Here is a 21778-nt window from a genome sequence, read left to right on the forward strand (position 1 = left end):
GCTAAACCCATTTTTTTGCCTCTGGATTCAGGTTATCAAAATGTGAAAACTTCCCCTTGATACTTTTTGAAAAATTAACATTTTTAAAAAAATGAAAGTTTAACAGACATACTGTTTGTACATATTCTGTTTAATGGCTTTTTATAAACTGAACACACCTTTATAACTGAATAACCACACCCAGATTAAGAAATAGAAACCTGGTTGTGTTTGTTTGTTTGTTTGTTTGTTTTGGTACCAGGGATTGAACCCAGGGCACTTAACCACTGAGCCACATCCCTAGCCCTTTTTATTTTTTATTTTGAGACAGAATCTCACTAAGTTGCTTGAAGCCTCACTAAGTTGCTGAGGCAGTCCTTGAACTTGTGATCCTCCTGCCTCAGCTTCCAGAACTGCAGGATTACAGGCATTCACCACCATGCCTGGTCAGTTGTATTCATTCTTTTTAATTAATTAATTAATTTTTTATTTTTACAGACTGCATTTCAATTCATTGTAACATTCTTTTTTAAATATATATATTTTTAGTTGTAGATGGACACGATGCCTTTATTCTTATTTATTTATTTTTATGTGGTGCTGAGGATCGAAGCTAGTGCCTCACATATGCTAGGCAAGTGCTCTGCCACTGAGCCACAACCCCAGCCCCCAGTTGTATTCATTCTTAAAGTTCATTTGTTTGTTTTGCCAATATGAACCTTTGGTTAGAATTATAACTGCCAGGTGCAGTGGTGCACATCTGTAATCCCGGTGGCTCTGGGGGCTGGGGCAGGAGGATCACAGTTTCCAGGCCAGCCTCAGCAATTAGTGAGACCCTGACTCAAAAAGGGCTAGGGATGTGGCTCAGTGGTAAAGGGCCCCTGGGTTGAAATCCCCAATACATAATATTTGTCTCTTCCCCATTCTGTCATGAGAATATTTGAAGATCCACAAAGTGCTAGGCAGTTTCAAGTTAGCTTACCAGCAAGCTTGTCATTGATGAGCCCTCACAGATGGCTTAGGACTTCAGAGGGAATGAGATAGCCCAAGAAAGAGGTAAAAGTGATGCCTCGTTTAAAACAGAAAAGTCATAGAATTTTATAGCTTATCTCATTTCGTAAGAGAAGCACAGAGAAGTTTGCCCAGTCCCAGAGCAAAGAATGACCAGCAGACAGCTTTCCTGCACGCATGCACACCTGCTATCTGGAAAGTCCCCACTGAAGTGGGTTCTGACCAGGAAGGAAACCACTGGCAAGAAGGCCTTGTACAGGGCTGGAGGGTCACCACCCAGGGTCACCAGGCAGGGATGCTGCCTACTAGCTCTAGCTTCGGTGCCCCATACCCCAGACGTCCAGATGCCTTCCTCCCCCATCTGCTTGCGCTTCAAGCAGGTAGTGGTGAAGAAGCAGCCTGCCTGCACATCATGGCACGATGAAGGCGCTGGGTAGAACCAAAGCCGGCCTGTGGCCAGGAGGCACTGTGAGTACCACCAGCCAGCAGCCAGTGTTCCATGTGGACCACAGAGTCTGAGATCCTAAACCATCTCTACCATTTCCCTGCTTCTGTCCTGCAGGCAGGATTTGACCCTCGACAACCTCCCAGGGTTGTGACAATGTTCAGCTTTGTCACACCTGAGGGAAACTTGGCCAGCTGCAAAGCACTTCTTAATAATGGTGTCTGTGGAGTGGCCCCCATGTGCCAGGCTCTGTAGTAAGTGGCACACACGCATCTCATGTATTCCTCACCGAAGCTCCTGGGAAAGGGGCTTCTTTATCCCTATTATATAACAGAAGGACCTGCGGACCAGAGAAGCAAGGTAACTGCTCAGGTCACGCAGCCATTTAAGTGATGGGACAGAGTGTGTCTAAGCCACCCTACCCAAGCTGGGTGCAGTGGCATATGCCTGTAATCCCAGCAACTTGGGAGACTGAGGCAGAAGGATCACAAGTTCAAGGCCAACCGCAGCAACTTTGTGAGACCCTAAGCAACTTAGACCCTGTCTCAAAATTAAAATAATAATAAAAAGGGCTGGAGATGTGGCTCAGTGGTAAAGCACCCCTGGGTTCAATCCCCAGAACTAAAAATAATGATAATAATAGTAATTACACTTCCCTGCCCAGATGCCACTCATTGAGTAGTTGTTTACTGAGGGCCTACTGTGTGTCAGATACAGTTTGAGGTGCTGGAAAGTGAACAGACAGCTGACGTCTTTGAGTTTGGGGTCTCTGGGGAAGACTAACTTGGAGACGTGTTTTGGCACTTTCAGAGAAGTCTGCCTCCTTTGTCCCCAGTCCGCTCTGCACTGCTTGCTCTTGACCTCTGAAGGCCCTCCCAGACTTCCTGTAAGGGGAGGTGACAGCTGAAAGCCTGGTGTCCCTGGGTCTGTGTTCGTCCCATGCTCTGTGGATGGGGAGCTGCGTCCTGGCAGCCCTGGCCTCGCCCAGCCACACGCCCTGGAGTGTCCCCGCAGCCTCCCTCCTCCGCGGGCAGGGGAGGGCAGGCCGGCCGGCCCAGCAGCTGCTTGCTGCAGAGGACTGTCTTGATCCTGGCACACCTTGTCAGGGCCCGCTGACAGCACTCATGCCAGCCTGATGAGAGGCCCACAGCCCACAGCCACCGTGCCCACAGCCTGCCACCTCCACGTGGCCCTGTGCATGGTGTTCTGTGGATCCCCACACACAAAGAGCCCGGGTGCTGTGGCTGGTGCTCAGCTGCGGTGGGGAGGGTGACGGGCAGTGGTGAAAAGCTTTTCAGCAAGGCCAGGGTGGAGGCAGGAGCCACCCAGGTGATGGGAGCTGGTCTCCTGGGGCCCCAGCCCAGGACCACAGTGAAAGGTTACTGCTAATTGGCGAGCTCCTGATGGGGCCGCATCTATTTAGCACTCCCCCTCCCCAGAGACTCCCAGGATGGTCTTGGCACAGCGTGTGATTTGAGAGCTCCCCGCCCCGAGTCTGGCACAATCTGTCTGAAATCATGAACATGGAGCCTCTTGGCTTCTCAATTTGTATTTTCCCTGCTGTGGTTCTCTGCCCGTTGTTGCTGGTGGGTTTGGTAGCAGCAGCCCCTCCTGAGCCCTCTCGGCAGGCTCTCTCCCGTCCCAGGCCCTGCCCAGGGAGAGAGGCAGTGCCAGCCTGGTTGGGGAGCAGCACCACCCCTGCCCGACCCCTGGCCCAGCCTCAGGGCCCAGCTCTCACCCACCATCAGCCCTGACACTAACACGGCTTGTCCACCCTGTCGCAGGGGGCAGATGGCCTGTCGGAGCCCGAGGGCATCTCTCTGAAGCGGGTCGCTGTGGTGGAAGATTTCTTTGACATCATCTACTCGATGCATGTGGAGAGCTCGGCGGAGCCAGGCAAAGCCCCCAAGCACGCTGGGCAGAAGAAAACCTACCGTGCGGTGAGATTCCTGTCCCTGCCTCCGCGGGCGGCCCCAGGCCTTGGCAGGAGGCCACGGGCTCCGCACATGTCGGGCGGGGGCGGGGCGGGCAGCTGAGGCGTGATGAAATGGCCTTTGGGGACCCAGGGGGGCACAGGGCAAGGACATGGCAGCCAGAGATGGCTCACAGGGCGAGGGGGCGGGTTCTGTGGTCTGAGCACAAAGGAGAAGCAGGTTGAGGGAGTGAGAGGGAGGGAAGGAGGGACAGGCAGGGAGGAAGCCCTCCTCTTCCTGGTTTCCACTGAGCCCGCCCCAGCCTCTTGCAGCCTGCTGGGGTGGGGGCAGGTAGTTAGAAGCCTCCATGGCTGGCCTGCACCCTGTGCCTGTCCAGTGTGACGTTATCCAGTCCCCCCACAACCCTGCCCAGCCAGTACTGGGAGTTTCCCGGGGAAGTCGGAGGACCTGCTGCTCACTGTATAGGAGGTCACAGTTGGATCTAGGGTGGGGAGGCTGAGGGCACAGGCAAGACACAGCAAAGCAGACGCGGCTCCAAGGCCAGCTTTAAGGAAGCAAAACCCCTGTCCCCGGGCCATTCAGCAGAGGCTGCCAGCCCCAGCACTCAGTGCCAAGCCTGTGGGCTTCAGGGAGAAGGTGGCTTGTCACCAGCCTTCTAAGCAGAGCTGGCAACACAGGGTGGGAAACAGCACAGATGGGGGAGGGTTAGACAAGGGACCATGGCTAGAGCAGAGGACCCAACTCTGCCCTGCAGGAGGGGCCTGCTATGTTGGATCCCATGTCCCCGGGGGACCCTCACAGCTGAGCCTGTCGCCAGGGCTCGTGCCACCCGGGCCCTGGAAGCCAAGCTCCTCACGCGCCTTCAGCCCACAGCAGTCCTGTGGTCAGAGAACTGAGGTCGCTCAGCACTGGAGTGGCAGCTGGCCTCCCCCGCTCCATGCCGACCTTGACTGCTAGAGATGTGCCTGTGTGGCCGGCCGCCCGCCTAAGGCGGCCGTGAGGCCCCAAGGTCTCTGTGTGGACAACTTGGACTCCGGCAGAGGCGTCCTAAATAAGTCTGTGATTTCCCCACGTGGCCTGATTTTTGGAGAGCAGCAATCTGGTCGTCCTCGTCTTCAGAGGAAGGCCTTGGCCTGGGGTGGGTATTGGGGGACAGCCCCCTGTGCCGAGGGCTTCAGAGAGGTGGGGACCGGCCGGGGAAAGCGGGAGTTGGCCATCATCTCCCGGCCCTGCCTCCGTGTGTGCGTCAGGGCGTGGCTAGGGAGGGGTCCCAGGCGTTCCCTCCAGGGGACCCTAGAAGCAGGGCGCCAGCCCTGGTCTTGGGGAGACCCAGCTCCTTGTCCCAGCGCCACCTCTACCATTTGGGCCCTGGGCGCGTCAGGCTCTGCACGCAGCACTCCTGCGCCCGCCTCGCTGGCTTCGGGTGCAAGAGCGTCGCGTGTAAAGCCCATGCTGCCATCAGCCCCATGTTACGATGAGGAAACTGCGCCCCGAGATCGCCACCTGGCGAGGTCATTCAGCTGACCCCAGAGCCCTTGCCCTACAGTCCTCACCCTGCCCTTCTGCCAACCCCTCAGGGCCGCTTGCTGTGGTCTACGCAGATGGGCCCCCAGACTGGGTGCTTCCCTGGCCCTCTCGGTAGCCAGCAACAGGACTGTCCCACCTCCTGGGTCTGTGGCCTCCATGCTGTGGAGAGGGCGAGGCGGGGCTGGTCCTGTCAGTGCCGTGTCCCTGGGCCAAGCGGACATCTAGCCCTTTGCTCTGCTCCTCCTGGCTTCTCGTCCATATGCCCGCCGCGTGCCCCACTTCCCGCTGCCCAGCCTGGAGCTGGCACATGACTGGCACGGAGCCAGCTGGGCTGCACACAGAGCTGGAATTTCAGCAGCAGGGCCAAGGCTGAGCCGAGCAGGCCAGGCCTCCTGCAGCGGGTGTGAGGCCGAGGAGCCTGTCGCCTCCCTCTCCCCCGTTTGCCTCCTCGCCCTCCCCCCTCCCCATCTGTCATCCTTCTCATGCCATCCTGTTTCTTTTGGGGGGCAGGGGTGGTGCCTGGATGCTTTTGTCCCCTCTTTTCATTTGTTCCCGTCTTCCTGCACCCGAGCCCAGCTCTTCAGCCGTGCTCTGCAGACACAAGGACCCCACCCCATCCGTGTCTGTGGAAAGAGCCCCTGAGGAAACCCCATGCTAATGCTGCAGGGAGGCACAGCCTGGCACCACAGGGTTTGTGTCAAGCTCTTGGCTAAGGAGCCTTTGGATCTGTCCCCATGTCTTCTGCCAAAGCTGCATCCTAGGACTGCCTCACTGTCTCTAGGGCACAGTGGGCTTTTCAGATTCCCTCAGGCCTGGGGCGTCTGTAGGGGTCAGAGGACTGGTAGGGAGATGGGAAGACCTTCAGGGTGCTAAAGGTGGCCAGTTCTTAAATGGGAAAAGGACTTCCCAGCACCTACCACTGTCTAGCAGTGGATCAGAGCTCAGTGGTGATGAACTCGAGGCTGGGGGTATTTGAGCCAAGGGTGTGTGGTCAGTTGCAGCCGGTGGGCAGGCAGAAGCCCTACCATAGCCTCTCATGCATGACTCCAGGGTCCCAGGGTCCCAGGGGGTCTTACAGTGCCAGGTCTGGGGAAGGTGCCAGATAGTTCTACCAAGGCCCCTGAACCCTCATCGGAGACTAGTTCTTTTTCCAAGGGGCTTTCCTGCTTTTCTGGTCTCTGCACCTATCTGGGCTGCTTCCTCTTGCTCCCCCAGGGTTCTGGGAAGCCAGATCGGGTTCCAGAGCCCGGATCCTGATCCGGCTGCCAGGCCACTTTGGAGTTGGGGCCAGATGTGGTCAGCAGCTGCTCTAGGCCCACCACGTGCTAATCCACCCGCAGGGCAGAAGGAGGATCTGTAAAGTGGTGCAAATCCCCCCAATTGGCCTCGTCTGTCTTTGTCGGCCTCTGAGTTGGGGAGTGAAAACGGGGCTGTGCAAGTCAGCGACTCTGCAAATAGCTCCTGCTCTCCCTGCCAGCGACATCTCTCTCGACATCTCGGTTTTTACCACTAAGAAAGATGGAAAAGGCAAATTCACACATGTATCCCAGTGTCCAGGCAGGGGGCCCCAGGAGCAAGGCGTCGGGCAGCCCGGGGCAGCCAGGGAAGCCAGCTGGCGACAGGGCCCAGGAGCTTCCCTCCCTCAGTGCGGCGGCTCCGTCTTTATCTGTTTCATGCTGTGGGCTTCAGCACGGGAGTCTATTTCTAGAACAGGGTCTGTAGCTCTGAAACCATCTGAAAACCACCATCCTATTGGCAAGAGCCTCTGTGAGGATTGTCCTTCTGGTTTCAACTCGTCCTATGGCCCAGGGCAGCCACGCACTCCACAGAAATAGAAGTCCCATTGCTGCTCCTGGACGTGCCGGGGGGGAAACCAAAGATGTCTGCAACAGTGAGGCGGTGGGGTCCTGCACGGTGCCCACAGCAGCAGAGCGTGCGGCCGCTCTCTGCACCTTCCCGACTCCTCCAGGAAGGGCGGGGGCCGCAGAGATGCCACTGGGCCCTCAGAGGGCCCTGAGGCCTTGTCACCTCTTTTACCCCTCTGTGGGACCAGAGACAGGAGGTGTGTGCCCGTGCCCCCACCCCAAGGCACACCTACCAGCCTTGGTCCACTGCTGGGGTCCCTGCCAGGAGAGCTGTGGCCACTGCTCTGCCCCTAGAGAGGGAATCCTTCCTGTGCCCTCAGTGGGCTACGTGGTGACAGGGGTCCCTGCCTACTCTGGACACAGCCCTCAGCAGCACAGCCAGATCAGGGTGCCCTCCTTAGGCCCTGGAAGAAAGGTCTCTGCCCGGCGGCAGCTGAGCCAGCAGGACTCCACGGAGTCAGGACCGGCTGCTCCTCTGACAGGAACCCCACCCTCCCCCTCCCCACCAGCTGTGCCAGTGTCCATCCCCACGTCCTCCACTTAGATCTTCTGAGGCCTGACCTGGGGTGCCACGTCAGAAGAGTCCTGGGGGTCGGCTGCTGACCAGAGTCAGCTGCAGTCCTCCGAGTGCCCAGCATGAGCCCTGCCCTCGCCAGGTTGCTCCTGCAGCCATCCGCCCATCCGCTGAGCAGGTGCGAGAGGAAGGAGCCTCCAGCCCCCGAGGCTTCCAGCAGCACCAGGCTAAGAATGAAGACATCCATGTGCCTGGCAGAAAAGGCACCTCTGGGCCCCGGCACCCAGGAGGACTGGCCACACCTCGGACCCTGGCTTTCCATCCACTGACTGCAGTTGGAGACACTGGGGTTTGCCCTTGTCCCTGACCTCCAGAGAAAGGCAATCAGACAGGGAATTTGGAAGGGAGATAACTCATCAAGGAGCCTGCCTGCTCCGCGGAGCATCAAATCAGCTGAGAAATAACAATCGTGTCACCAAAATTAACTCGCACTTGCAGCTGGCAGGAGTGGCCCTGGAACTCCGCAGGCTGGCTGAGCTGAGGTCCTCCAAGAGGGCTGTCCAAGACTGGGCACCCCTGCCTTTTACATCCCGTCCCCCTGCCCCACCCGCTGTCCACCTCCTGACCATGAGGAAGGTGGAGCAGGGCCTGGGCGTGTCCCTGTGGGGGCAGGCTATGTGCCGTCTGCAGCAGAGGCAGGCCGGCGCTGTCCAGGGCAGCCCCCACGCCCTCCGCCAACTTTCCCAGCCGGGCCGCGGGGAGGCCGGGAATGCTTGGGTGATGCTGCCCCTTAGTGGAGAGGAGAGGGAGGAACCAGCCAGCAGGCAGCCTGTGTGAACACCAGCCAGCGGGCAGCCTTGCCCGGGGAACGGGTAACCGGGGTGTCGGGGCAGCCAAAGCAGGGCAGGGGTTCCCAAAACCTGGAGTAAGAAGGGCAGCTTCAGGTCTGGACCCACAGCCCTCTCTTCCCCACTCCCACCCTGCCTCTTCTGTCCCTCCGTCCCCGCCTACCCCCACACACGCCCATCTCCTCCCCGTGGGGTCTTGTGATCTGGAGCATGCCTCTAAAGAGCTGTGTGGCTCTTGGGTGAGTCAGTTCACCTCTCTGGGCCTTAGTCACCAGGAGCAGGAGGGTCTCTTAAGAGCCTGTCCAGTTTGAAAAATCTGATGCTCTGGCGCCAGCCTTGTCCAACTTTCCCTAAAAGGTTCTTGACCTGTGGGTTATCCCCAGAAGTTGCTGGCAGAGCCTTGGGCTCCCTTCATAAACCCTGAGTCAGTGAATTTATAAGTGGGTCTCAGTTTCTCCCTCTCTAAGAGGGGGAGTCGTTCCTCCTACCCTGGAGCACCGCTTATCAGCTCACATTTTAGTGGCAGCAATACAATGTTCTGGCAGGAGTATTACTTAGAACACAGGTTAAAGACTAGGTGATGTTTAAAGGCTTTTTCAATTTTTAATCTCCTGTTTAAAAACAAATGGTTTTCTGCAAAAGTGCTGCCTCATTTTCGTAGCTAAGGATGGAGGACACTGCCACTTGCTCCTACCTTTTCTGGCAGGGGCTTCAGCACCTGAAACCAAAGCACCCCTTGGTGTTCCAGGGGCCGGGTCGCCCCTGTGGACCTATGTAACAACCAAACTCCTTCCTCCCCAGATCGCGGAGACCTATGCCTTCCTCCCAAGAGAGGCTGTGACACGCTTCCTGATGAGCTGCACCGAGTGCCAGAAGCGGATGCACTTTAATTCCAACGGCCTGGAACCCAAAGGTAGGGGAGGTGTGTGTGCCAGAGGGCTAGGGCAGGGCTGTCGGGGGAGCAGACTCTCCCACTGAGGGGCCTGCCCTTTGCTGGCACAAGCAGGAAAGTGCAGGTTCTGCCTTTGTTCCCATTCCTAGAAGCAAGCATCCGACCAAGCCAATGCACCTCTTCCTCCTGTCCCTCAAGGGCCCGGCCCGCCCTTCTTCTCCCTCCCAACCAGGTTCTAGTTGGAATGGCACCCTGCCCTATCATTCGTTCGTGTGTGTGTGTGTGTGTGTGTGTGTGTGTGTGTGTGGTGCTGGAGGTCAAACCCAGAGCCTTGCACATGCTAGGCAAGTGCTTTACCACTGGGCCTCCCCACCCTTTTTTAAAAAATTTTGAAACAGGGTCTTGCTAAGTTGCTGAGGCTGACCTTGAACTTGCCATTCTCCTGCCTCAGCCTCCCTAGTGGCTAGTTTGCAGGTGTGCCCCACCTGCCTAGCACACCTGGTTCCACTCTTGAAGCTCTATCATTCTGGACCCCCAGATCTCACCCTCAGCTCCTTCTGTAGGCGTGCATCATGTGGGTCTGGCCTTCGGCTCTCGGGGACAGGCACACACCCTTGATATGTGCATCCTCCCACCCTTGACATACAACCCCTGTCAGTGATGGTCCTTCCTAGTGTTTGCCCCACCTCTGGGCACACCTGTGTCGTCTCTGGTCTGTGGGTCCGAGGGGATTGATTAGAATCTGAAATGAGCACAGTGCTTGCAGCCAGCTAGGCTGATCCCTGGGCCGGTGCCCAGGCTCACCTGCTGTCCTGCCCGGTGAGGCCAGAGAGGAGCCCACTCCCATACCCCCCCACCAGACCCCCAACCTGCAAGGGTCAGTTTGCCTGCAGGTGACTTCACTTTGGTGAGAAGGGCCGGCATCTTTGGTTGACACGGCTGCCTTGGGAAGTGGTGCCCAGGTGGGCTGTTCCCCAGCGCGCTGCGCCAACTCCTGGGCATCAGCCTGTGAATATTGCTAAGTCTGCGTTATTTTGCCAGAGGGTGGAGACAGAGGGCAAATGAAGGGCAAGCCCTTTATCTGGGTGGGTTCAAGTGGCAGCCACCAAACCTGGGCTGGAGTGAAATCAGCAAGAGCCCACACAGACCATCTGCGAGGTGTCAGGGCACTGGCATCAGGTGGCATTTTCCCCTCGTTGTCATCGTCCCTGATGCATATGAGCAGATTCCGACACCAGCTGACTCACCAAATCCAGAGGCTTTGCTGTCCTGGAAGCCACTCGGCCATGGCTGCCTGCTCGGGGCACATCAGACGCTTCTAAAGAACCCCATGAGAGCGGGTGCCAGCGTCAGGGCAGGTCGCAGGACCACACTGGGTGGTGTGGATTGCAGCTCAGGTGCCGCGTGACTTCATTTCTCTGAGCCTCGTTTCTCCTGTGGAATGGAGCCCTCCTTGGAGGGCTGATGAGCGCTGTGGTCCCTGCGCCTGGCACAGGGATCCTGCTGGGGCCTGAACTGCGGCCACTACAGCACTCCACGACAATGATGCTGAGACGCACTCCGGGCCTGGCCCTGGCTGAGTGGCCACAGTGCTGGGGGCCTCCTTGCCTCCCTCCCACCCTGGTGGGGCCTAGACCCCAGGGGCACGTGCCCTGATGGCAACTGCCTGGATCCTGCCCACCCTTTCCTGTCCCCTCCTTTCCTGTCCTGTTTCCATAGCAACTGTGGGAGTGAGACAGAACTGCTAGCCCGGGGGAGCAAGGCAAGGCCGAGAGGGCTGCGTGTGTGGGCTGCCCTGGCGGCTCAGGCCTCCCTCTACCTGCCCCTCTGCTGGCGCCCCACGGTGTGGGTTCCCGCCCAGCTCCTCACTGAAGGCCTCCGGGAGCCGTGGGCTTCACTCCCCCTCACCTGGGGACTTCCATGTGGCCAGGAGGGCAGCGCCCAGGCCAGCAGCTGCTCGTTTCCTCTCCTGCCACCACTGTGTCCCCACTCCTAGGAAGGGGGAGAGAGGGAGGTAGGGAGCACGCACATGGCGAGGAGCTGCCTGGAATATAAACCAGCTCTGCCCTGAGCCTCCTTCCTGGGGCTGCTCCGCGGGACAGAAGGCAGGTGCCTGCCCATCCTCAGGACAGCCTCTTCCATCCTGGGGAGAGAAGATGCGGAGGGAAGAGGAGACGGCGGCCCGGGAGGGCATGCAGCGGGGTCAGGAAGGCGCGTGCAGCCCAGTTCCCGTGTCTGCCATTTGGGGAGCCTCTCTGAGCAGCTCCGGCTCAGAGCAGCCGCTACAGACCCAGAGTTGTCAGTCCTGGGTTCACAGCCGAGGAGCCCACCGCACAGGAAGTGCTGGGCGAGACCACCATCCAGTTCCCCAGGGGGTCAGAGAGAGAGGGAGAACCTTTCCATCAGCACAGGGGAAGGAACACCTCCCCTCGGGCCTGTGAGGACGAGCCGCTGACACAGGGCACTGGTGCCGTGACACCAGGGACGTCAGCTTGTTCCCGCCACACTGCTGTCGCATTGCAGTCCCAGAACCAAGCCTGCCGGCCCCCAGCAAGGCGGAGTCCGCCCTGCGAGGAAGGGCCGGGTCCTGGCGTTTGGAGGTGGCGTGGAGGGCCTCAGCGGCGCCCATCCCGGCCTGCTGTCACGCTCCCCGCCTTCCAGCCTCGCCAGACCAGCCTCCCTGCCACCTCCTGCCCCGGCCTCAGGCAGGCCCCGTTCCTGTCCCAGGAAGGTGGGAGGGGAGGGGCGCAGGGGACAGGATGGGAACTTGTGAGGGCTGTTGGGAGATGCCTTGCTTCCTAGCCGCCTGCTAAAGAGGAAGGAAGCAGAGGCCTCCCTGGCTCAGCTGCGTCCCCAGCAGAGTGTGGGGCTGGCGGCTGCACGCCCTCCCCCAGCGCCAGGAGCATAAACAAAGGAGGTCCTGGGATGGGAAATTCCAGGGCTTCCCAGCCCTAGGAACCAGGCCGCAGGGCAGGCAGAGGAGACCCAGGGTGCCCACAGTCCAGCCCCTGTGCTGGGGCAGAGGGACCTCTAGGGTGCATTTGTTTCCCCTGACGTGACAGCTTCCTCGGGCGGGGAACAAGCTATTCGCTCAGGTGGCCCCCACCTGGCCCTTCCTTGGCCCCGCAGAGCCTGCCCTCCCTGGCCCCTTGCGGCCTGTCCTCTGTGGTTCTCATGCTCACTGCACCCGGAGGTCTCCTCATCTGTAGGAGGGTGAATACCAGCACCCCGTGGGCCTCTCGGGAGCATTGAGCAGGAGGGTCTGCGTGGAGCGCTTAGCAGGGCTCAGTGGCACTTTGCTGAGGGGTGGAACTTTCAGTTCTCTCCCCGAAGATTTTTGCTTGTTTTGGTACTGGGGATTGAACCCAGGGGTACTTAACCACTTTTAATCTTGAGATAGGGTCTCACTGAGTATTTAGGTCCTCACTGAGTTGCTGAGGCTGACCTCAAATGTGGGATCCTCCTTCCTCAGCCGCCTGAGCGCGTTGCCCCACTCCCAGGCCCTCTTGGCGCTCACTCCTCTGAACTCTGGGTCGTGCGTCCTGCTTTCCTCACTTGTTTCTTGAGCCCAGGGGCTGCTCTACACATGGTTTCCCGACTTCCCCTCCTGAAGGCCGCACACCGGTGCTTCTCCAGCAAAGCCCTGTCCATCCTGGTTCACTCCCTGGGAGGACGGTCATCACCTTTGGAGTTGGCCCTAGGCCTGAGAGCCCCGTCCCTGGTCTGAATCCCAGGGCTGGCTGGTGGCTCTCTGCTCCAGGCCCCGTTCTGCACAGGCCCTTTCACGCCCTTGCCACTGGCACCCAGAACCTTCCATCATCTCTGGACTCAGCTTCCTCCGCTCTGTAGGGAAAGCTCATGAGATTTACCACCTACCGTTCCACCTGGAGAACACAGGGTCCCGCCTCTGTTGAAATGTGTGGTTGGTGGGTCCCCTTGGGGGGTCGGCGGGCTTGGCGTGCGCGAAACCTCCACATCACTGGTTATCCTAAAGGCCTGGAAAACTCGGCTGGGGCCTGGGCTGCTTTCAACCTTCCTTGGCCAGAGGTGCTGAAAACTTCCTGGGGCACTTCCTCTGCCTGACTCACCAGCAGCCTGCTGGGTTCCAGGCTCCCTGACCCTCCCTGGCTCGGGGCTCACCTTCTGCACAGTGGCTCAGGCGTGGCCACCACGCGTGCTGCCTGCAGCAGGGCCCAGCCTGTCCAGCAAGGCCCGAGAACTATCCCTTGTCCTTGTTCCTGCTTCCACCCCCACGCACCTTGTCCTGGCGTTGGTCTCACCTGTGCGTGGGAACTGGGGGCTCCCGATGGCCCCTGCTCCTCGTCCCCATTCACCTCCTCCCGCCAGCGTCCACTCGCCATATCCAGAGCTCATTGGCCCCCCCACTGCCAAAACGCTGCCTGCCTTTCTCCTCTCTGGTGGCCAGCTCTGACCTCCACTGCCAGCTCCACGGCTCATCTCCTCATGCTGAGTGTCCCCTGCCACCCCACAGAACTCTCCTGGAACCCACCGCACACCAGCGCAGCTTCCCCAAGACCAGGCGTGGCGCCTTCCTCTCTCTGAGCTCTCTGCGCCCGTCTCCTGGCCCAGACATGCTTCAGCCCTGTGGTGACACTGGAGGGGACAGGCAGGGAAGACTGCTCCTCCCACGGCCCAGGAGTGCCACCCTAGCTGTTTCTTTCTTCCCTGTCAAATGACATCTGGTTTCATTAACATGGTGCTCTCAGCAGCCCCGGCTTTCAGACAGGACATAGGTGGCCATCGGAAAGACTGCAGCTCCTGCTCCTGGAGACCGCGGAGCAGTCACCGCACCACAGGGCCTTTCACAGGCACCTCACTGGTTAGCAGCTTCTCCCCAGGCAGACTCATCTTGGAGGAAATGAAACAAGCTGCAATTCTGTCTGAAGATCCATGATCTGCAAATAGGAATCACAGGTCCCTTGGGGGTCACCCTCTCAATATCGTCCCTGGAACGTCTGCATCCCACCCAGTTGATTTGGGGGCTCCAGGGCCTAACAGTCCCCTGGAGCCAAGGAAGTCTCACCACATGGCATGGTGAGAGGAAGCGGGGCACAAAACATCCACGACATGGGGCTGCTGAGCGCAGGGCCAGTGTCTCCCAGCCCCGAACCAGAGGGACGCTCTTTAAGGGGAGTAGGAGCCAGACTTGGTGGTGCAGGCCTGTAATCCTGGCAACTCTGGAGGCTGAGGAAGGAGGATCACAAGTTCAAGGCCAGCCTCAGCAAAAAATTAAAAAGGGCTGAGGATATAATTCAGTGGATTCCCTAGTACAAAAAAAAAAGGGTGTCTAGGAGCTGAGGCATTTTAAGTCAGTTTCTGAGAAACTCATTTACCTCTTCCCTCAAAGAACAAAAGTGAAACACTCTGTGTAAAAGCATAGCCTTGAGAAAGCAAGACAAAGTTCTGCATTTTTATAAAATTTGATAAAAACTGTTAGCCTGCACAGTCACAAAACAGCCCTGGTCCTGGGCAGGGCAGGGTGGTGGGCAGGACTGTCCTGCAGGAGCCTGTGTCAGCAGGGTGGCCCACCCTGGCCGGGCAGCAGCTACTCTTTCCTCTGGGTAATTTTGCCCAGAGTTTGCAGACATTTTTCTCTTTTTAAATTGTGGTAAAAATAGTTATAAAATGTGCCCCTTTAGTGTTTAATTATACTGTTTTAAAGACATTGCTTATGCTCACACTATTGAGCAACCAGCACAGCTACACATCACAAAAGATTTTTCCAAAACTTTTTCATCATCTCCAACAGAAACTCCAGAAGTAATTCTCCATCCCCATCCCCACCCCCACCCAGGAGCCACTGTTTTACTTTCTGTGAATCTGCTCGTTCTGGCTATTTCTCCCACGTGGAATCGTACTGTTGACCTGGTGTGTCTGACTTCTTTCACTGCCATAGGATTCTTATGGCCTCAGGGACCTTTCCGGCTCTGGAGGGGCAGGTATGGTGGAGTGCCCTGGAAGAGCCCCTGCCTGTCACTCAGACCCCTCTGTGGGGCATGGTGATGATGGCTTTGACTAGTTGGGAAGTTGTTCTCACTCTTCTCAGATCCCAGCCCATGGATGGGAGGGATCTTCTGATCAAAGGCCTGGTATTAACATGAACCTGGCCTGAGGCCCTTGGAGGCTGGGGAAAGCCCAGAGCAGCTCATCAAGACTACCCCCCCATCTTGAGCAGGGGTTTCAGGAGTGGTCCAATATTCCTACCTTCTGACCCACAAATTCCTGTGGTTCTACAAAGGAAAAGATCAGAAATATGGACCAATATTTATACACAGAGATGTTCCCTGCAGTGCTGTTTATAACAGTCCCAATGGGCAACAGCCTACATGTGATCATAAGCGAATAACTCAAGTAAATTATGGTAAAATATGACACAGTTATAAAAATCATATTTGCAAAGCAAAGCAAGAGTTTTGATGGTGACAAAAATACCTATGACAAAATGTTAAGCAAAAAAAACACACTTTTTAAAAAAGCACACTATAATTCTCTGTATGCATTATGATATCAAGTATGTAAAGAAGAAAAATCACAGGGAAAAAATAAACAGAAGCATATGCCAAGCTGCTTGGTGCAATTATGGTTTTTAAAAATGTTTCTTTACATTTTTCTGCGCTTTGCAAATTCTCTACAAAAAGAACATGTATTACTTTGATCTCCAGGACAGCACGGCCGAGTATGGCAAGATAGGTGCTCCGCTGCGTGTGACTAGAGAGAAGGGAGGGGGCAGAGGGGCCGGAGGCCTGGTTCCGCGGGAGCCAGATGGTACCTGAGGGCGCTTTGGTGGGGTGCCCTGGAGCCAGGGATGGGGTGGGGCCGTGGCAGGTGTTCACAGGAAGGGAGCGTAGACCAGAGGCTGTGCCACGCAGCCAACGCCCTGCCTGACAGAAGCAGCTGCCCAGTCGCACGGCTGCTTGCCGGGAGCACGGGGTGTCTGTGGCTAAGCCTTCCACATTTCAAAGAAGCCACAAGTTCACATTTTCCAAGCATGTGACATCTTATTAAACACTGGCCCCTCACTGACAAGCACTCTCAACCCCCAGGAGCCCATTTCTACCAGCCAGATGTGGTGGCCACTGACAGGTGGCCTCTGGCCTGCTCCTTCCCAGAGGTGGCTTCTTGATCCACAGGCTACACAGGGGTGACCGGTCCCCAGCACAGACTAAATGGGGTTTCTTCTTGTTCTCCCTGCCAGAAAACGAGCCTCCATCTCCTCTGGTCTCCGGGATCATTGACTACAACATGCCCCTCACCTCCACGTACTTGAAGCAGATGAAGCTGCGGGTGATGAATTCGCAGGAGCAGGTAAGGCCTTGGTCCCTCTGCCCCGCCTGGAGGCACCCTGATGTGCCTGGCTGTGGCCGTCTGTCCTGTACTCGGGCTGCCGCCTGTGTAAACACACTGGAAATCAAAGAGACCCTTATCTGGTCATCTGGGCTGGGCAGTCAGGCAGAAAGGGGAGGAGAGGGTAGGAGAGGATGCCTTCCTCCTCGGAGGGTCTGCTGGGCGCCGCTCCAGCCGCTTGGCCATTGCAAAACTTTCCCCAAGGTCACGTGGGGCGGGTGGGCTTGACCTGGACTCGGGGGTCCTTCCGCCCTGCTCTGCCCACTGCAGAGCCTTTCCCTGGGGAGGTGAGGGGGCGAGACCCTGGCTGCCTGCCTGTGGCCTCTGTCACTCTTGGGGCCCAGACAGGCCAGGAGGATGGGACTTGGAAGGTGGCCCGGGCCAGATAAGGCTCTGGGGCCCCCCCGCTGTCCAAGACGCCCAGCTGTGGTTCGCCAAGGGCTGTCAGGCACCATGGAAACTGGCTATGAAAAGAAACTCCTTCCTGCCTCCCCACACCGTCCACCTTCTAACCCTTCGCAAAGCAAGTAGCCCGACTGTCTTTCACAGACGGCCGGGGACTCCCTCTGCCGCGGCCTGAGACCAGGCCACCGATTTTCATCTCCAGCTTTAAGGGCTCTCCCCGTCCGGTGGTCCTTGAGGCCCTCCTGGGGGAATGTGCCCTTCCTCCCTGAATGAGGGGCAGCTGGAACTCAAGTCTGACTGGCGTGAGCGTGCGTGTGCAGGGCGATGGCTCGAGGCTGGCCTCGTGGTGACGCAGTAAGACGTGCCGGGGTTGCACTGGGGCCTGTCACCCGGGTCGAGGATTTAGGCTGGTTGGCTTGGGTCAGGGTCGCGCCCTCTCGGGCTGCGCCAGGCTCAGCTCCTGGACCTGGATGGAGTCCGCGAGGCTCTGGGAGCAGAGCTGTGCACGTCGGCATGTCCCTCAGCTCTGGCTCCTCGCCCAGAGGGCCTGCTCCGCCGTGGCCGTGTTGCTGGAGAAACGTTGCGGGGCTGGGTTTCCGACCCACAAAGACCGCGGCACCCTTGCCACAGGAATGCCAGTCAGGAGGGCGTCGCCTTTAAGTCATAAGGTCTCAGCCCGCCGAGCAGATCTCTGCTGCGAGGAGAGACTGGGGCCCCACTTCTTCTCTCACCGTCCCCACCCCTCACCACACCCATCTGTCACCATGAAAACGGAGGCACGGCCCATGGCTCCCTGCCTAGGACGGGCTGCCGGAGTCCGCAGGATCGGTGCGGCTGCCACCCCCCTTGACTGCACTGTGTTATGTTCGGTTTGGTTAAAGAACCTCACTGTGCTTGACTTGCATCTGTGGAAGGAAGGGGTTGACACTGCATTGGGTGAAAGCTTTCACAAGGGTTCCATCATTTGCCAGGTATTTATTTAGGGCTTCGCGGGGATGAACAAACAACTGTGTTCCTAGGCCTTCTTATGACCCGTGGGGAGACACACCAACCAAAAAAATCGTGCACAAACTCCCAGCTTGTAGTGGGTAGCTGTGAGCAGTCAAGGAAGTGCTAATCAGGCATCAGGGTGTAGCTGTGAGGCGGCCAGGCAGGACACCTGGCACTGTCGGTTCTTAGGGCGGGGTGAGTGGACTGGGACAGAGGTCGGGAAGGCTTGCTGCAGAACGGAGTGGTGGATCTGAAAGAAGAGAATTCTACAGCAGCCTGTGCAAAGGCCCTGTGGCTCCAGGGTGGATGGGACCTGTAAGCAATTAGAGAGGCTGGTGTGGCTGGGGCAGAGAACCTGAGGCATTCTGTTGCTGAGCAAAGAGGGAAACAGCACAGTGTTGGGCCCGTGAGCCTTTAGTGGACACCTGTGCACAAACTGAAGCTCATGAAGTATGGTGGCCAGACTGTTCTGGTAAGGTACAAGCTACTCCCAAAGCAAGGGAGGATTATGGGAGGCCTGTTCCAAAGGTGCTCTGGAAGTCCCGCTGGGGCTGAGGTTGGGCTGGCCTCTGAGAGGAGCCAGCTTGTCCCGAGTGCTTCAGGAGATCAAAGTACAAACCCTCCTTGCCACCTGGGAAGTGAAGCAGCATCTCCCTTCCACCTAGGCCCTCTCACCTGTCAATCTCCAGCCCTTCCCGAGCACGAGGAATGCTCAAGGACTCAGCCTCTTAGGCAGTGCCATCATCCCCGTTTTATGGCCAGCACACGGCAAAACAAGAAATCACGCTGCTCACCAGGTTATCCATCTGCAGCAGCACAGAGGGGCCAAGGACCAGAAGTCTTTGATTCTTCAGCATGAGTTGGAACTAAAAATACATATCCTTCACAGGAAGGCAGACAGAGCTCTCCTTGGCCTGGGGGGCGGCCCACCTCCACAGGCTCTTCTGCCCTCAGATCCCGTGTCCCGAGGCAAGGCCTCCTCCTATGACTCTGACCACAAAATGCCCACGGAGGACACCTGGTGTGCGTGCAGACCACTGATTCCAATGGAAAATGAACCCCGGTCTAGGGTAGCGGGGAACCAGGGTGAGTAACATCGACGCAGAGCAAAACTACGTCTACGAACTGGATGAGAATCCCTTGCCTGGCACAGTGGCACGTGCCGGTACTGCCAGCAACTCAGCGAGACTCTGCCTTAAAATAAAAAGTAAAAAGGGCTGGGGGCGTGGCTCAGTGGTTAAGCAGCCCTGGGGTCAATCCCTGGTACAAAAAAAAAAAAAAAAAAAAAATCCCAACAACAATTTTTTTTCTTCACATTACACAAGCAGGAGCCTGGCCTTGACCACACAGCAAATCGGCAGTGGGACTTTCTCGAGGCTGGACAGAATCATGTTACTTAGAGTCCACTTGTCAGATGAATATGCTAGAAAATAAGTGCTTCCTCACAGAGGGTGTTAGGTAATGTGAAAACCCAAGACACCGGCAGAGGGCTGGGGGGCCTAGCACGCCCAAGGCCCTGGGTTTGATCCCCAAACTGCAATCAGTCAATCAATCAATCATTAATAAAGGTAAATAACATGCAAAGAAAAAAGATTCTTCTCAAGGTCTGACTCTGTGCAGCAAATAGCTTTAGTGTCTTCAGCATGCAAGATGGTGGGGGCCAGACTATGCCCTCCAGTAACCTTCTCCTTGGTTAACACAGACCCCAGAAGTTGTCATTAAAGTGGCCGAGGTGAGCTGGAAATGGCGTACGGCCTGATAAAAGGGTTTTTCCCTCCTCAGGAACACTCAGAAGGGAAAACTGAAACCCCCTTCAGGTGCACGTGAGGAGCGCATCTTCTGGGGCGTGCAGGAGGATTCTGAGGAACGGGCCCCTGAGTGGCTGAGAGTGTTCGTGGATAAGATGCGGTCCCAGGGAGAGCGCAGGCTGCGCTCACAGCCAGTGGGCCAGCAGGTGCGTCCCGAGCCACTGCGCTTCCAGGTCCCCTCCCGGGTGCGGGTGTGTACCAGATGCACCCGGAGGCTCGCTGGCCACTCCTCTCACCAGGCCACTGGTTCTATTTTCTGTCTCATTTGTTTCTCTTTGGCCCTTTCTTTTCCCTAATCATCCTAGTGACACGTGGCCTAGAGAAAAAGCAGTGGCCAAAAACAAGAACGTGATGATAAAGATCACCAGCATTCCCCGGAGATGGCTTGAGAGCTTTGCTGTCTTCCCTTCCACACTGCTGGGTAACAGGGCACGGACCTACTCCGCCTTCCGCCCCTGAGTCCCGGCTGCTCGGGGTCCACTCTCCAGGTCCTGGCGTTTCCACCTGTCAGATACGGTGGGCATCACTGGTTCCCGCCTCTGTCCCTCTGTCCATGTGCTACTCTGAGCTAGGCTCTTCTCCAGATGCCAGGAGGCAGAGGTGACCAGGCTGCGCCCCTGCCCACCTGGCTCCAGTTCAGTGAGAGACGAGAAAACCCAGATCTACTCCTTGTGTCTATTGAAAGAGCTCAGAGTAGGGGACCAGGGGGCTGCCGGTGGGTGCTGGTCAGGCTGCGGAGCTGTGGCCAGCTCTGTACACACCCGGCCCCTTGCCTGCAGGTCTCAGCTGAGTCACACCGTGTCCTCAATCCACAGATTTCATGACTGAGGCTCCAGAAGGCTGAGCCCTGCTCACCTGACAGGAGCAGGAACAGAGCCTGAGCGCCTCCGTCCCCAGAGCCAGCTCCCGCCAAGTCCCCACCCTGTTTCTCCCACGCTGACCCGGGCTGTGGGGGAAGGTGCCTTGTGGGGGGCGCGGGAGGCAAGTACTGGCCCGGGACTTGGGAGCCGCCCCCTCCCCCTCAGGGGCGCCAGGGTTTAGGGTTAGGGTTTAGGGTTAGGGTTAGGGTTAGGGTTGCCCCAACCTCAGGTGGCTGCCATGTCGTCTGCAGGGGCGCTGGTGGGATTGGCGGCCACGGCCCTGCTCTCTCCTGCCACCCCGGTGGGCGTCCCACTCGCGGGCGGAGGCCACTCCTCCCCATGCGGCGGCCCGACTCCACCCCCTTCGGGTTGCGCACCTGCTCTGTGCTGGCCAGAGGGCAAGGCTGCCCGCGCTGCCTTCCCTCCGCCTCCAGTTCTCAGAGCAGCGCCCACATTGCTGTCTCCCAGCGCTGTGGAGGCCCTGCGCCCCGCCTCCACCGTCGGTAGAGTTTTCCCTGGGTCCTGGGCTGCGGAGGGCCCCCAAGGGCACACCTGGGCACCCACAGGGTCAGTTGGGGGTCTCCAAGTTATCGGCCCTCCTGCTCCTGAAAGCGAGCCCGTGCGCAGCAGAGACTGGCATGCTTTCGCCAGATTCTCTCCACCCGGTGTGTGTGAAGCCACCCCCTGGCATCCGGCGAGGGATGCCAGCTTCACCCCCGGGAATCGGCGTGATCGGGGCTCGTTGCTTCACCTCTCTGTGCGCTTTCCCCCTTCCATTACTTGAGAGTGAATGTAAACGGACTTCACAGGCGTCCCAGGAGGTGAAGGACATCCAGCAAGGTCTGTGCTTGGCACCATGCTGGGCACCTCGGAAGTAAGAAGGCACCAGCAGGGCCACCTGCACTGAGGGCGGGCACAGCACCAACAGGCACGCGCAGCGGCCTTGCCCGCCGGCAGAGCCACGGGAACGTGGGACCCAGGGCCGTCTCCAGGAGCTCCTCTAGGAGACAAGATGGCAGCCAGGGTACTGTGGCCCAGGACAGAAAGCCGAGAGAAGAGGGTCCAGAAACCTGCCGGGTGGCTCAGGAACACTCCTTATCCTCATCCTGGGGTTCAGGGAGGCTGAGAGACAGCAGCCCAGCAGGACCAGGCTGGGCAAGGCCAGAGCCCAAGGAGGGCAGAGAAGGACTTTTCCTGGAGTCAGACCTGGAAGGAGCCCTTCCTCAGCACCAGGCGAGGATTTCCAGCAGGCCTCTGGGTCTCCTGCCTCCCCAAGTGGAGAAAGAAACAAGCGCCCGCGGCAGCTCAGGGGATGGAATCCAGGGCCCCACACTG

General features: G+C 58.0%; 1 protein-coding gene across 3 annotated transcripts in view; it reads left to right on the forward strand.

Moving 5' to 3' along the window:
• The window catches only part of Nol4l (nucleolar protein 4 like), a 107100-nt gene that overhangs the window by 40221 nt on the left and 45101 nt on the right, over positions 1 to 21778 (forward strand). For 2 of the 3 annotated variants that reach the window (XM_047542567.1, XM_047542568.1), the window contains exons 2-4: positions 3220 to 3375; positions 8925 to 9036; positions 16232 to 16341. In XM_047542567.1, the coding sequence (XP_047398523.1) occupies positions 3220 to 3375; positions 8925 to 9036; positions 16232 to 16341 (378 nt within the window). Of the gene's footprint in view, positions 1 to 3219; positions 3376 to 8924; positions 9037 to 16121; positions 16148 to 16231; positions 16342 to 21778 lie in introns of those variants that run through there. The other variant, XM_047542569.1, reaches the window with a different exon arrangement.

The sequence above is a fragment of the Sciurus carolinensis genome, chromosome 2, assembly GCF_902686445.1.
Source record: "Sciurus carolinensis chromosome 2, mSciCar1.2, whole genome shotgun sequence".
NCBI lineage: Eukaryota > Metazoa > Chordata > Mammalia > Rodentia > Sciuridae > Sciurus > Sciurus carolinensis.